At 36.2% G+C, this 17297-nt stretch overlaps 1 protein-coding gene across 1 annotated transcript; it reads right to left on the bottom strand.

The window, feature by feature from the left end:
- Positions 1 to 836: 836 nt before the first annotated feature.
- On the bottom strand, positions 837 to 15593 carry LOC112516622 (serine/threonine protein phosphatase 2A 55 kDa regulatory subunit B beta isoform-like). Its single transcript, XM_025123771.1, has 14 exons — positions 15205 to 15593; positions 11786 to 11889; positions 11531 to 11629; positions 11279 to 11398; positions 9687 to 9893; positions 8850 to 8941; positions 7209 to 7327; positions 6022 to 6145; positions 5344 to 5467; positions 3357 to 3425; positions 3164 to 3255; positions 3005 to 3082; positions 1925 to 1992; positions 837 to 1358 (listed from the first exon to the last, which is right to left on the bottom strand). Exons 1-14 carry the CDS (start codon positions 15320 to 15322, stop codon positions 1219 to 1221), a joined length of 1554 nt encoding a protein of 517 aa, XP_024979539.1. The 5' UTR covers positions 15323 to 15593; the 3' UTR covers positions 837 to 1218.
- Between the last annotated feature and the right edge of the window lie 1704 nt (positions 15594 to 17297).

The raw sequence follows: 17297 nt of genomic DNA on the forward strand, positions 1-17297 counted from the left end.
TCTTTCTCAAAACCACATAAACCGTATTATATCAATAAAAATAAAAAAATAAAAAATAAATATATTAAAATGTAGATTTATCTCATTATATCAAAGGAATACCCATCTATTATTATAATATTATGAAATAAATAGACTGTATTTAACTGTACTAATCTACTCCTTTTTTAATTTTGTACAGTTTTAAGCTGAATGAATATCTACATGGACAATTTTTTGTTTACATGAACTAATATTAAGATTTAAAGCATTTTAGATTAATTTTTTAAAATAAAGAAATCAAAATCTCAAAAAAAAAAAACATTCATTTTCAACATTGATTATAATATTAAAATATTACATTCATTTATTAAAATATCATTTCTCTCTTTAAATATTTATGTTCAATGTATCTTATTGGTGCTCTCACTTGCTAATCGTGTTGGTTGATCTTCACATTTGGAGAAAAACACTTCTTTTTGCTACTTTTTCTATTTTGAAGATAGTTTTGGAAAAAACTGTTGGAGCAAAACATTGGCTCAACATCCGTATTTTCTCTATTTTCCCCGTTTTAAAGAAGCTGTTGGAGATGCTCTTAATTTTGATAATTTTAATATAATGTATATTGATTTTGATAATACATAAGTATAGATGTGTATATAATGGACCATTTACTAAGCACTTACCTATAAAAGTTACCACCCTTACTTTATTCAAACCATCAAAATGAATTGTTGATAAACATCTTTTATTCGACAAGTGTTAAATAGATAAAAGTATTATCCTTCACTTACCAGGTATATGATGGTGATGTCATATATATATATATATATAAACATGGAAGATGGCGAAAATGCAGGTTTTTCAACTAAAACTACATATATCTTTTTAACTTTAGTACCAAAGACCCTAAACATGCATCTTTTTAAGGTTGTAGGAGAGCATCTACACTTTCAATCCTTTCTTCCTCACTTCAACCCAACCCATCCAAAAAAACATTTCTTTTTCCAACAAAAACAAAATTACAAAAATAAAAATTAAATAAAACGAATAGATGTCGTCCGAACCAAAGCAAAGGGGACGGGACGGGACAGGAAACGGCTTGTTTTCGTGGATCATTTCCGAGCTTGTAAGCCAGCCAGCCAGCCAGCCGAACTCCGTTGAAATGCGGTCGGAAAGAAGGAAGCAACTAGTAGTAATATTTTTGTTACAGCACACCACAACTTTCCTTTTCTTTTTTCAGGCATAATACATGTACAAGCTGTTTGCAGCAGCACAAGCGATCGAGTTTTCGCTCGGATGCCATGCTAGATGGAGGAGCTTCGTTGTGAAGTCTAGTGAATTCCCGTTTGCGTCGACTCCCCCTGGGCTGTCTCCTCCTACACGTAAATCGTTTAGAATTAACCCCCACGTAACTTTTGCAAGGTTGGTTCAAACAGAAACCGTATATATTTTGAGAACATGGGAACTAACCATTCATACGTTATTCATAATGAAAATACATGATTATTAAGGGTTATTCATCATGAATAGTATAGTTGGTTCCTAGGTTTTCATGATATTTATGGTGCTCATTTGAATTTGGAGTAAATTACGATTTTCGTCCCTGTGGTTTGTTAATAATTTCCATTTTCGTCCCTATGGTTACATTTTATTGCTATTTTCGTCCCTGGACTAATTCCTACCTTTAAAGTAGGAGGAACCAAAACAGTAAAGAAATGTAAAAAACCACAGGGACCAAACAACAATTAATTGTAAATGATAAGGATGAAAATAGCAACAAATTACATATCATGGGGACAAAAATCGCAAATTCTAAACCATAGGGATGAAAATCGAAATTTTTAACAAACCATGGGGACGAAAAACGCAATTTTTAATCTTTGAACCACCTGCCCCTATATTCTGTCAGTTGTATAAGAACAGAACAAGATAGATGACCAACCTCGTCTAACCGCACGGGTTATGCTGCTGAGGGATCGGGGAGGCCTTGAAGGAGTCTGCACTTGTCTCCTACAATTCACACAAAATTTGTCTTACCCAATCAGACGAAATGAAATGAGATATAAGGATACCACATGGGGTCTTCAGGGCAGTTTGGGAGTTGAACCTATTACGGATAAGCTATGGGCTAGAAGATTGAGGTGATTTGTCACATCCGTAGGCGAGGAATGCCTGCTTCAGTGAGGAGGGTAGAAAGTGTGACGGTCGAGAGGTAGGCGAAGGAGAACGTGAGATGAGCGACTAAGATGGTATATGGTGGCTTTAGACGTTTCTTAGGACATTGATGTCTGATAGAAGTTCTTGGAGACGCAAGACTATGAGGGTTCTAAATGGGAGAAGGGTGTTCGAGAGGTAGATGGTAGGAGATAGGGTCGTAGTGTCAATATAGGTTACTAGAAACCTAAGGAGCTGTTTGGTTGATTTTCCATTAAGTCATGTATGGATATAAAGTTGATATATGGATTAATATGTCTAGATAGATTGAGAAGGTTTTTGTTTTGGGAGAGTTTTTTCATAGATGGAAGGGGCATATTTGGAAATTACTGGACTTTCTGCATAAAGCTCCCCTCTAGAAGTTTACTGAATAAGCCACCTTCTGTATCATTAAGCCATTACCAAACAGCTACTAACAAACATGTCCTAAGTCAGACGACGGGTGTGTTGTTTCCACGCCTTGTTTATGTTTTTACTATACTTGCTTCTATTTATATTGTTGCGTACGCTTATTTAGCATAGTCGTCTCTCTTTATGGTTTTATTGTTGTTCACTTTTTTATCTAGCTTTTCATTTTAATAGCAAAGTCGTCTTTCTCTTTATGGTTTTATAGACATTTTACTAGCCGAGGGTTGTCAAACAAACAACCTCTCTACTTTTTAGGGTAGAAGCCAGGTCTGCGTACATCTTAACCCCCCCCCCCCCTCCCCGGGGGGACCAACCTTTGGGGAAATCTAATGGGCTCGTTTGGTTTGGTTTGGTTTGGTTTGGTTTTTGAAATGAAACAAGAAAATATTAGCATTGTTACCTCATTGGGTTTTTGCTAGCTTCGAGGGTAGTTGCTTCAGTATTGCCGCGACCACAGCCAAACACACGGAATAAATTGCTGAAATCATATAAATTTGGGACAAGTGAGTGGCCACCCAAATAAACCAACAACAGCGATCAGATCCGACATAGATGTTACCTGTAAGAACCGGTTGCCACTCGCATGCTATCACCACTCAAACAGCACTCAAATTTATCGAAGATTGAATCATTTTCATATAGATCGCATAGCTGAACGTAAGGGGCTCAACAACATCAATGCTCTCGTGAAAACAAGAAAAAACAGCAGGTAAAAGAGCTCGGTATAAAACTGGTGTGAAGAGAAGTATTACCCTAGGTCTCAAATATTCATGCACCTGGAATGTTGAAACTGGACCGGAGTCCATGTTGATGTCCCATAGCTGCATAAAGCATAGAATTTCATAAAATAACAAGTGCTCAAAACCAGAATTATAATGAGAATCTAAAGGTAACTAGGACAAAAAAGAAAGGTGCAAGGGGAAGGATGATCCAACTAATTCTATAGGGTCAGGTTCAGCGTAAAACCACAAAAAAATGAAAAACCGAGGAACACCCTGATAATCATTCATCAAAAACGATACGTACATGTGCATACGAGTAATTCGTAAGTAATTTGCAAGTAATTTGTCCAGTATGCACATGTGCATAAAAACCAAGAAACAGTTCACTTATTTCTACAGATGAATGGTTACTAAGGTGTTCCTCGGTTTTTCAATTTTTTGCAGTTTTCCCCTGAACCTCACCCTTAATTCTATATACCATCAAACATATAGTAACAATTGATCAGTAAACAGAGAAGAGACTACAAAATTTATGTAATATGCTCCAAGTTCAATAAAGCAACTCGACTTCTTTATAAACTTGTTTGAACACCGTGCACAAAATTTCCCAGTAGTTTTCAAAACAGTATCTCAAAGTTGCACTCTTTATTTACAGCCTTGAACTTTTAGCTGAATGTGTGACAGCACAACTTGAGAACTAGATTTCAAGAACTTCATTAGTCATTTGGTCTAAATTTTACCCTTGCAGAGCCAGTATGTCATCATCACCCTTGTTTGGTACATCAGTTCCTCTAATTAAAATATAATAATGAAAAAATTCAGATTTCACACAAAAAAGAATACTGATGGAAAGTCCCAACATTCTTATAGCAGTGGTATCTGCAGTGTTCTAAAAAGGCACGTCACAGTGACCGATATGGCACGGCCATGGCGCAAGACTCGTCTCTGTCACCATGTTACCCTTATGGCAAGCCATGGTCCAATGTGCATTTTTAGCAAGGCGTTATTTGATCTTCTTTTTCCTTTTTAATTTGTTGTACCCTTTACTGTTTTACATTGTAGTTTTAGTATATGACCTACTTGTATATGGTCTTGTATCAGAGTAAAAGTAGAAAAGATATGTCTTTGTGTGTGTAAGTGGTGTGTGGATGTGTTTGTATGTATATATATATATATATATATATATATATATATATATACATATTTGTTAACCATGGATGTCTAGGCCAGCTTGCGCACACCTCGATTAAGCCCAGGGGCCCTGGAGAACAGCCAGAAAAACCCCGGTGGCCTTGCAGGACTCGAACCGGTGATCTGTGAGGAGGATCCCCAAAGGCCCAAGCCTTATTGCCAATTAATCTAACCCCAAAAGGTTAAATATATAGGATTGGGTTCTGATGAGAATGGAAGTTATGGTGAGAAAGGTAAGAAGCAATCTCCATCCTTGGGGTTTGGAACAATCCTAATCAAAGATCAACACTAATGCGGTGCACCAAGATGCACCGGATGAATTCTCGTGAGAAGCGCAATTCATGTGATGGGGGTGAGAATAAAAATGATCAAGGGTCCAAATCCCTTCCTACACTTCTTACCTTAACTCCTATTCTCACACGATCCTTCGTCTATACATATTGGGTTGTTCTCGCATTCTCGTAAATCACAGGGGTTCTCGTTTGAACCTCCACCTATATATATATATATATATATATATATATATATATACTTGCCGCCATAAATCACGCCTAGAAAAACGTTGTGGCCTCATCGTGGTTCCTAAGGATTGAGGCTCAACCTCACTACTTGTATAATATATAGCAAATAACAAGCATGTGATCATCATTACTAGATATTTGTAGCTAATTATTAACTCCAAACCCATACAAAAAAAAATCTTCTTTTTTTTCTTTTTGTGGACATAAAGCTATATTATATCTTGATGTCCAGACTATGAAATGAAAAGCAGAATCAACCAGAAGTGAAGACGTGATTATGTAGCATAAAGGGGAAAATCACAAACCTTAAGGGTCATGTAATCACGACTAAGTATGTATCTTCCATCCCTTCCAAACTTTATATCAGAAATAGAGGCTATTATTTCAGTGAAGAATGACCTCGAACCAGGTGCTTCCTGTTCCTCAAACCTATAAAAAAATATATTACTGCTTCTTATAATACTAGATAGGCTACGATTATGGTGTCTCCTCGAACTGTTTCAGAATTCCCAAAAGCCTGTTGTGTAAGAGCATCTCCAACAGATTCTTCAAAATTTCTCCAAAATGGAGAATGAAACTTCAAAACCTTTAAAACTAAAATACATTTAACTCCACCGGATTCTCCATTTTGGAGATTACAACATAGATTATATTATTAAAATATTCCTTTCATCAGATAAAATATTATTTCTCTCTCTAAATATTTATTTTCAAAGTTTCCTATTGGTGGAAATATAATAACATTCCTCTCTCACTGTAATCATTTTTGGGGTGTTCTCTAAATTTGGAGATTTTTACACTCTCTCTCTCCTACTTTCTCCATTTGGAGAATCTGTTCGAGCAAAAAACATGCCCAAGATCTCTATTTTCTCCATTTTGGGGAATCTGTTGGAGATGCTCTAACTTAACAAAAGCAACAGAAAAAAAACAGGTAGAAACAGAATTGAATTAGGGAAAAGCTTACAATCCAACAAACCACTTACAATTTAGAGTGTTTATCACATAATGCAGATTGACGCAAATCAATTAGGCGAATAGATCCTTTTGAACTACTATATGCTAGTGTGCTACAATGAGTAGGATGAAACTCGGCGCATGTAATCACCTCTGAAATAAAAGCAGATTCACAGACAAGGTTCACGAACATTAGTAGCATCGAGCAAGCCAAACAAGAAATAAACATGGTGAATGCTAAGAAGAAAAATATTAAGTGGTTATGAGGAAAGTCCATAATCCATCTAATGCAGAAGGAAGTGAATTGTCGCAACTAAATAGCTTTAACAAACACATGCCACTGTTAACTCTAATCACTCGGTGCTAAACTTGGGAATCAGAAAGACAGCCCCCCCCCCCCCCTTTCAAAAACAAAAGCAGCATGGAAGTAATTTACCAAAAAGCACGCAACCTGCAGTAGCAAGATCATACAGCAGTAAACAATAATAAACTTATAATAGCAAACGGTTTTGGTTTCATGAGAAGATTAAGCTTTCTACTTAATTCAGTTTCTTGTAATTAAGAGATCAGCACCAGATCCAGGCAGATAGAGAATTGATTGGCTCAATGGGAAATTGTCGACTATGAGAGCATATACAACTCCGTTTTTGTGTTATTACATGGCCTGTCCCAGAGACGGACCTCAATTTTTTTTCATGTCGTGGCACCATTTGACTAAAAAACAAATATAGGAATATTTTTCACAAAATCATCATTGGTCTGTTGGTTAGTTCATTGCTTGTCATATGTGAGGTCCTGTGTTCAAGACTTTAATTGCAAAAAAAATTCAGAAACATAATAAATCTGAAATTAAAAGCTAAAAACTAAAGAAATGACACTAATGGGATTCGAACTCGGGTCTGGAGTGGAAGAAAAGCCTTGCAAACCAACTCTACCAAGGGAAACTTGGGTCCTCATTGTAGTTTCAAAATATATAGTGGCACACACAAATTGATACGGTGGCACTTTTCACGACCCTATAATTTTTTACACTATGACGGAGGAACGAAGCGGTGGCCCGTGCCACCATATGCACTCTGGGTCCGTCCCTGCCATCCCCAACAAAAATAGAGGGGGCATGCAGATGGCCCTGTGTGCCCATGCACTGAATCTCTTCCCAATAGTTTGAGCATGTATCAAATTTAGTGCAAGTCAGATAACTGCTAAAAAACTGTACCAGTAAGATCCTCCATATTTGCAGGCTTGACATCCACAATGTTGAAACTCTGATTGCTAATTTCCAAATTCCAAAGATTTATCCGAAGATCATCAGCAGAGATGAACGTTTCACCATCACTGATGCATTGGAAGGGGAAGAAAGGATCAGAACATAGTTACAGAAACGCACACATATGTAAAGCACAGATACATAGCCACATAAGCTCACATGAAATTGCATCCCAGATATCAGCAAACCTACCGGAACCTGATCATTTTGGTTATTGGTATAAGTTACTAACAACATTTTCTGGTGTAATATTATTGCATTCACATAAGAAAGAAGCAACAAAGATAATGACTGAATCCCGACTATTTACGGGTAAACAAAGAAAACAGAGCTGCTTCATAACCTCCTAAATTAAGAAAGCGGCACCGTTATGACTTCTGCTGGAAAACTTAACGTGCATTATAACCAGACAAGAATGAAATGGCAAATAACATAAAACCACCACAGTAACAAGAGCAATAGAGCGATCTGACACCAATACAACACTATGGCAAACAAACACGATCAATTTAAGCAAGTATAAGAAAGAAATGGAACAGTGAAGAAGACAGCCCACATAGGGATAGAGTGACGGAATGGGAGAGTATATGATGCCCCTAACACAAAACACGACATATAAAATAAATCACCAAAGTTAACCTAGTTGTGAAAGAATAAAGGTGAAAATTAAATAGACCTTTTAGTTCCACGAGAACATCGAAAAAACATTGCTCCTGAGCTTCTCATCCACCAAATCAACTACCACGTCAAGCAGGATCCAACTATATTCTAACTACTGACAGTGGACTAGATATCTCATATCACCACGGATAGAGCCATAAATTTTTTATGAGCAAGTGACATGGTAACACCAATGAATGCTTTACAACCAATTATGAATTAGATGTGATGTATCGTACATCTGTTGCACTAATAACCGAAGAAGACAAACAAAAACTAATTTCTATGGGGGAAATGCAACAAATTTACATTTGTTATTTCAGTACGTGACAGCTCTCTTCTACATTTTAATTCTGAAGGTTCATTAAAGAACTCAGGAGCCGTCTGTGGGGACTAAGCAACAGGTTTTAACATGCCTGTTCAGTTGTCAAGACAAATAATAATGAGATGATAATACTTCCTTCTTTACTAAGGTGATATGTTGACTAAAAGGGGCTGTTTGATTGGTTTTCCATTAAGTCCTGTATGCATAAAGCTGTCTGTGTGGATTAATCTGTCTGTACAGATTGGGAAGGTTTTTGTTTGGAAGGGTTTTCCACAGATAGAATGAGCATGTTTTTTAATTTGGAATGCATAAAGCTCCCCTGTAGAAGCTTACTGACTAAGCCACTTTCTATAGCATTAAGCCACTACCAAGCAATCATGTATAGCTGACCAAGTAAGCTGTGAGTCTCATTAAGCTGCTATCAAACAGGCCCCAACTTTATCATACAAAAAATCAAAACAGTTGTGTAAACTAATACCAACCAGTAGCATCTCTTCAAGGTGCATGATATCCAAAGTGTAAGATGAGATGCAAGCAGTTCAGAGCAGATATGTGCATATAAGCAAAGTTACTCTCAAAACTTTTAAGAAATTGAATGTCCAAACCTGTTATTTGAGACCGAGTTGATATGGTAGTCATGTGCATGAGCATAGACTCGTCTACATCTGGCCACAAGGTTGGTCTCATTACTAGTTATCTACAAAAATTTCACCTTTAAGTATCATAGCAGTTACAAAAAGGACTAATCAATGAATTGAGCAAAAAACAGCAGGGTCATAAAGAGAAAATAAGAGTAAATAGATGGAGACAACCAAACTCACCATTTCTTCCTTTCTTAAATAGAAATAATGTGATTATGAGGAAAATATGTGCATTAACTCGCATGATTTTTCTAAGAAGCAATTGTGGTGAGTTGATAGTATGTTTGATGGTAGTTATAGGTTTGCCCAAAAATAAAATTTATCCAAAGTGCTAACACTAGTGAAAGTACATTAGCAATAAGATCATATCCCCAGACTGATCAATTGATGGAAATCCATTGTGTTAATCAACAAAAAAGAAGTTTTCAGAAGCAAATATACAGACCAACAGAAATAGAAAGCATGAAAGGGTAATTTAATACAGTATGCATGCCCTTTTAAGGAGCCAAATGCACAGCCTTATGATATTAATTGGGAAATCTTTCTTCCAACATGTACAACTGTAATTAGAACACAGACCAACATCACAGTTACACAACCAAGTGTCAAACTTGATTGTTGCACTTTTCTACAATGAGTGACTTATACCGCACTTTAACTCCTTCGTCGATTTTCACAACTATTTGGGCTTTATTAAGATCATTGGTTTTAAATACAGAAACAGTTTGATGGTCTTGTGGGAACAGTGTTAACTGAGTAAAAAACTATACAAACATATACAGCATGGGTGAAGTAAACTACCACAGGTAGACGCAGTGAGGGGATGCCTCCTGGAGGAAATTTGAAGTCATTGCTCAAATTATTGGAAGATTTATCATTGTATCCCCCATTTGCAACATGCAAATTAGTATTGGAAGAAACACTTGAACTTGCAACATTACTCTTTCCATCAACCTTGGAAGGGTCCATGTTCATGTTTGCAATTTTCTTGACTTTCTTCTCTTGAACCTGTATAAAGCCCAAATCTTATATTTTCAATATGGTGAGAAAACAGAAAGACAGATCCACACGTAACTTAAATTGCCGAATGACAATAAAATAATAAAGAAAAAAAGAAGAAACTTAGCTAGACTTGAGTCACGCATAAAACCCTTCAACTTTATAGTAACTTTTCTTAATATTTAATTGTATGTCAATAGTGGCAACGTTATCCTCTGCAACTCAGCTAAAGCAAAGCATTAGAACCAGTTCCAGATCCAAAAAATTTACGTCCAACACCCATACATTACAGCTTCTTAGCTTGATCTTAGTGTCTTTTGAAGGTAATCACCTGATACACATTACTCTAGATAGAACCTCACAGAACCAACGAAAATTTCTTACAACCTAATTATCAGACATAATAACTTACGGAAAATAGCAAGCAAAAGCACAACATGCTTTGAAAGAGTCTTCTAGTGAATCCATGCTACTTGCAATGTTCAGGTCTATAGGCTTTTCAACATGAAACGTTAAGAAACCACAAATCCTCACGGAGGTAGAGTTGCACAGCACAATTGCCTTCATACCACCCAAAAGAAATATTTGACTTTCAGTAATGACAGGTGAGAGATAAAACCCAGCTTAAAAATGATGTTTCTTGAGAATTCTCTTACTTACCCTTAATCAAAAACATAAAACACTAGCCTTTATACCAAATGGTTTGCCGATGACTTGCATACTTAGTCAAATGTCTCTCAATATAATATCTTTTAAAATATGACAACTATTGGAGCTAGAAACAAGTGAATGGACAAGAGAGACCTTGAACCTAATGGTGTATCAAATGCACATATTTATGTTAGCCAAAGATATTGACCACTATCAGATAATAGACTGATATTACTTAATGTAAACATCACATTAGCAAAGACCGACAGCAAAAGAGATTATTTTGGATTTAGACTTGATCAAATACAAAAGAAATACCATTAATGCACATTTCATAAACAAACAGTGTTTATTTGGATGAATAACATAAAGAGGAACCATATGCATCAGCAGTCTTATTGTTATTCTATAAATTCCATTATGCTAAGCTGTTAAGTGTCAAATGATCTCCTTGAAAGCTACATATTTTCCCTTCAAATGAGCCACCAATGATTAAGATGAAACCTTATGTAAACTGTAAACATTAACACACTAGATACCCATTCGAAGACTGTAAATTCAATGACAAAGTTGCAGGAATTGATTTAGTCCAAGCCAGAGTGAGTTCTTGAATTTACCCAAGACAGCTTGCACATATATGAAGAGAATCTTACATGATTGTAAAGAACATAAAATTTTAATGTACTCTCAAGCAAATGTCTACATATGAACACAACTAAATAGAAGACAATTAGAGCGGTTACCTTCCAGAACTTAATGGTTTTATCGTTAGTAGACAGAAGAAAGAGGGCACCATTGGCTGTTTGGCACCATCTAATTTTGTTAATTTTCTCCTCAATCTCCAAACTCTTTAAATAATCAAACTGAAAGAAACAGTAGGACATGTAGTATGAATAAAAAGCCCACCTAGTAAATAAACAAAATGATAAGAGGTCCTTTGGCAGGCAAAAAACTAACGCCGAACAGAAAGGACGAAAGGAAGAGTTCAAACAAACCTCAGGTTCATGGCTCTGGAACTCAGTTTTATAGCGGAACTCCGGATGCCTGCTTATCGGGTAATCCGTTTTCTCTAAATCCCTTCTACTTCCACCATGCTACACCAGTGTAGCAAATTTAGAATGTGCAAGTAACAAAAGACACTCGAGTCAATACAAAAACCACAAGTACAAAATGCAAAAACACTTGTAAAATGAAAAGAAAATCTCAAGAAAAGTTAGTACTATATAATCCGGCAGACCGGCACAACTGACCTCCTTGGTATCTGTTCTCTCAAATAACACCACCCTGCCCCCACGATCACCAGTTGCAAGATGATCACCACTTTTATCGAACTCAATTGCCGAGATTATATCAACTGCAAATGAAATCACAAATAGATCAGAAAAAGACTATCACAATGCACAAGTTCTTTGATAGCACACTCAGAGAATGGTAAAGTGATAGCTGTAAAACCAACAATTATATAAGTGGCTAGCTGATATCCGTGACTTGTCTGGTTGGCAAACACGAATATACAGAGAGAATTCACTGTGACAAACAGTTGCCATCTAATATTGTAGAAATAGACGGTTACATAACCACCTGCCATTCCAAAAGCCAACAACTATATACGATATCTATTATGATATTCCAGAATCCTTTGCAGTTTTCCTGATTAACCACAGAGTAGACAGTGGGACTTGGAAACATGGAGACTTACAAAGACGGTGTAACTTGTGTGTTCATTAAAAGGATCCATATCCAAAGGAAACAGATTGCTTTTTTAAATAAGCATATGCAAAGCACAAAACTAGTAACAGTGTTATAAAATGAAAATAAACGCTATAACACTTGCACAATTATATATTAAGAATTTATATGATATTGTAAACAAGAACAAACTTATTCACCAACATGGCAAATAATCGATAGGAAGCCTCTACAGTAACATTGGTCACAAATCCATAACCAACACATCAACACCAATGAGGCAATTATTCACCAGTGCTTTTGACCTGATAGCTTTTGACCACTAATATAGATCCTTGCTCGCCAATCCCCATGCACAAGTTATCATCAATGAAAGGTTATTTACATGCCATATACTAAGCAGAATATATGACACTTAACATAATCATCTAAAATATCAAGGGAAAAGCCCTTGGATTGAGAAAACCCGTCTCGTTGCTATATAAAAGCATAATCGATTAAGAATCTCAATGGTTTGGGGTTACTTAATAGACATCTGTGATTATAAAGGACCAATGTCATTGAATAAAATATATAGAGGCTGGACAAGACTGGACAAGTTGTCTGTCTGGTTTTTGGTACGACTAGGACTGGATAGGACAGCACAAGAAAAGTTGCCCCTAAAAGTTGTTTGGTGATTTTATATATCGTATAATAGTTAAATGACACAAATCAAGTAAATATTTAAAAAATAATAATTTATGAACACTTTTACACAATTTTCATATACATAAACACATACATATATAGTAGTACCAAATCCATACGAAGAATTTGATATAACTGATGGTAGTTCGAAAACACGGTTCCTACAAAGGGAAAAATATTTTTTATTCGGTTTGGAAGATCCTCATAAACTAGTGGAGGCACAGTGGAGGTTGTTGTAGCAACAATGGTGGTGGAGGTAAAAGCGGTAGTGGCTGGTGGACAGTGCAGGTTGTCGCAGGGAGAATAGTGGTGGAGGTAGGGGGGATGGCTAGTGAACAACGGTGGTAGAGGTGGTGGTGAGAGGTACCCTATAGTGGTGGTGGCTGCTATGGTGGAGGTGACTGACGGTGGCAGTGGTGGTGGCAATGGGCAATGGTGGTTGTGGAGGTGGTGGAGGAGGTTATTGTAGTGAAGGAGGAGGTGAAGGTGGTCGGCGGTGGCTGTTGGTGGCCGCTACTGGTGGTGGTGGCAGCAGCGGCGGCAATGGGCAGTGGTGACCATTAAAACAAATACCATATTAGGGTTATATCAAATTAGGGTAGATTAGTAACTTTTAGTTTCTCTATCATTTGTCCCATCTTGTTCCACCTATTTTGGTGGAACAAAAAAACCCTTTTCTGTTCCATCCAGTCCCGGTCCTTGTCCCATGTCATGCCAAACATGGAACACTAAGTTTTTGTCTTGTCTCGTTTCGCGCCAAACATGGGGCTGTGAGTTTTGTCTTCTCTTGTCTAGTTCCATGTACCCAACACAGCCATACAGAACATAAACATTACAGCATTTTGAAGTCGTGCTGGATTATATAAAAATATAGGATGCAGTGGTAAAACCTGAAGATAATATATTTGATAAAGGTATTAATGATTATGCAAATAAGAACCATTGCCTTTTTTTAAGAAAGCATCAAGACACAAAAGGGAGAGGAAGGCACTACATGACCAAGAAAGTTGACCCCAAAGAAGGGTCTAATGGTTACACGGATAAGAAACTGTAAGAAGGGAGGTAAAAAAGGGTAAATTTGATTATAAAGTGAACTGAAAACCAAAGAAATACTTGTCTGCTAAAAATAGATATGTCATCACTTACTTCCATGCACATCAAGACACTGTTCTTGTCTGACAGAAGTATTTATACATGGTTGCATCTATAAAAGTCATCACCATATTTGCTACTTGTCTATGACATAAGCTTTGCTATTTGTCCAACAAATAGTCATTCATATGAAACACATTTAGAAATCAAAATTGTACTTAATGGGTGTCAATACCAGCTAACTATATATGTCTTTATTATATAAAAACAAAATCAGTGACAACACACAGACGGGGTATATCCAAGTAACAGCATGCCCCGCATTTTCTTAACATAAGGATACACAAGAGATTTGCTCTGACATGAAAAGCAAGGCAACCGGTGATTCTCGTGATATGACTTTCTGTCGGGTCAACTTTTCTTGATAAGGGTGCTAAAAATAACATTTGAAAGATAAGCAGGTTAGACGATGTTCTAGGTCAAGGCACGTGGAAAGTATGTAGCAGTTCAATGTCAAGACTCAAAAACCAGCTACTAATTCTAGGCTTTATACGATATTAAATTGGAAATAAAGTAAATAAACAAATGTCTTCAAACGGATGTCAAGAATAATACTGCCATAGTGAGTTGACACAGACACATAGTCATGAATGGTAAGAAGGGTATAATGGTATGTAGTATATAGAACCACCTATCTAATTCGTAGTTTCACTCGTCTTCTCTTCATAATAGATTATACACAGGTGGTCACGTATGCTTGTATTACGATTGTGTACATCAGTTACATTAGCACACTATAAGTGGCTTCTTAACGATCTCACGAGCTCTACAGTGGCTTTAAGCATATGGGAATAGATAAAAGATGTTGAAACTTTTCAAATACTTGCGGGTGCAGCACCTGGAGATGCATTTTAGTTTTTATTTAAGTGTGAGAATGGAAAAAGAGAAGAAAGGTTAATAACGGTAACTTGATCAGTGTAAAATTGCAGAAATTTCCGTTTAATTTATATTCTTTTGGATTAACAACTCAATCAAGTGCAAGTATACAACCTAGAGTCATTATTTCCATAAGCACCGACTATTCGGTAATGTGTCGATCCAATAAACAAGATCAAAGACATGCTTTATTCAAACCCTAATATAAATCTGCGGATCCACGTAATAATAAAATTAATAATAACCTTAATTGAAGCTAGTTTACCTTCTTGAACTTCTTCACCGGCGGTGCGTTCACCAAATACCTGAGAGAATTTCCAGTCAAGCGGCGGTGGTGCACCCGCCGGAGCTGCCGCGACATCTCCTTTATCACCACCGTTCATCTCCTCTTATTAATTAACCAAACAACAACAACAACAAACAAACAAAACAATAACGAAATCTCTCCCAACTAAAATCAGATCACGACATCGTCACCGGATCGCTATTTTTCCGATTAGCATTTCTTCTAGACCAGTTTCCGGATCGTCAAACAAATCCATCAACGATAATGTGGCATTTTGAGGGTGAATCAACCATTAACAGGCATGAATCCTCATCATCGTCAACACCACCGAATCGATTCGTTCGTAGATTTGAGATTTAATTTTCTCTCTGCTCTTCTTCGCGCACACACTCGCTCTTTTTTCTTTGTAGTCGGGAAGGATAAAATTGGAAAAATGAAATCACCAAACCCTTTTTCCCTATTGATTTTCTTTCTTGTTTTTTTACTTTCAAATAAACCAAATTATATTGTATTTTTAAATAATAAATTATCTACAATGTATTATAAAATATTTGATAAAAACTCTTAAAATTCATTTTTATACATGAAGTATTGTTCATATTACTTAAAATTCAAGATTACAAATAAATTGTGTGTAAGTACAACTTATTAAAACTTCATGTTTGAATTCGTGTAACTAACTGCAGATAAATATAGTCAAATACAAGATAAACATTTCATTTTAAATGTGAAAAATCTAAAATATAATTAGGATAATCATTAATTTCTAACAAAATACTTAATCATTATCCTTATAAAAAATTATATTATTAAATCAAAATAAATTACTTGTTACTAAATCTAAATTAGATTATAAAAAAAATTTGAATTAAAGAAATTACACAACAAAAACAATAATTTTTAAATAGCTAACTAGATACTACTAGTATTGATATATTTATTTTCGAAACTTTATGATATCTTCAAATTTATATTTTATTCAAAAACAAAAACATTGTTCTTTTATCAAAACCATAAAAACATTATTCTATAATCGCACAAAGTAAAAAAGAATTCGTTACACTGTTATCGTGTCTAATTATATATCCTAAAAACTGTAAAGATCCGTTTACCTGTGTCCACGTGATCTAACCCCTGGAAGCATTTCCTCCGCTCTCATTACACTGCCCTCTAACCCATTTATCTTAACCTAAGCAAATTTAGCGTACGACTGCTTTACGTTATGTCTGCAAATATATTGAGACGTACGTTACCTTGTATTAGTAGTTAATATAGCAGTTAAGATAGGTTATAGATGGCTAGAAAAAAATTGATACAATTGCAAGTGGTCATTATCAACAAGTGTTCATTAGCTGATGCATCAAGCGATGATGCGCTGATGTTGATGGTCATCAGCTGATGCATCTACTGAAGCCAATCATCTCCTACACTCATTGATGCATTTGTCTTCGCTGCTTTTAAACCTATCAAACCACTGCTCAGCCCCCCCCCCCCCTTTTTTTGAACCCCACAATGGGGCGCGAATCCCTTGATCCTTGTTATACAACGATATAAGGTTTAAGGTGGCACATACAAGCGTACGCTTTACACAAACCTTACTTGCATCAACGCTCAACCTTAAACCTTTAGTTATCTCAAGTCGGTCTAAATTAAACAAAATGCTTAATGGTCCATCTCATTTTACCCTTATGAAATGGATAAAACTTCTCTCTACATTTAAGGATAATATTTTTTTTATCAATAATTATATTCTTTTAAACTGTATATTTTTTATTATTAACATTTATTTGAATTATATTATTAGCCCATAACTTGGAGTCTTAGACTATAGTATATAGTGATGGCCAAACCGGCCCGACCTGGCCCAGAACCGCCGGAGGACCGGAACCCGGTTCGGGACCGGTAAGGACCAATTACAGGACCAAAAACCGGGGCCGGTTCATGATTTGGAGGGTTTAGTGGGACAGGGAGCGGTTATGGCCCGGCCCGTTTTTTCAAAAAAATAGCCTTTAGGTAGCCTTGTTTTGGATTTTTTTGCCTTCTAAACATTATAAATAAGTGTTTTGGTTGAG

Source organism: Cynara cardunculus, assembly GCF_001531365.2.
Source record: "Cynara cardunculus var. scolymus isolate 2C chromosome LG 8, CcrdV1, whole genome shotgun sequence".
Taxonomy (NCBI): domain Eukaryota; kingdom Viridiplantae; phylum Streptophyta; class Magnoliopsida; order Asterales; family Asteraceae; genus Cynara; species Cynara cardunculus.

Bases quoted from the DNA above. Each gene is read 5' to 3' on its own strand.
- LOC112516622 (XM_025123771.1), bottom strand. From the start codon at position 15,322: ATGAACGGTGGTGATAAAGGAGATGTCGCGGCAGCTCCGGCGGGTGCA. The intron at 11,399-11,530 runs GTTTGTTTGAAC...TGTTTCTTTCAG, and splicing joins TCCAGAGCCATGAACCTGAG to TTTGATTATTTAAAGAGTTT. The intron at 8,942-9,686 runs GTAGTTTACTTC...AAATTTTTGTAG, and splicing joins CCTCACTGCGTCTACCTGTG to ATAACTAGTAATGAGACCAA.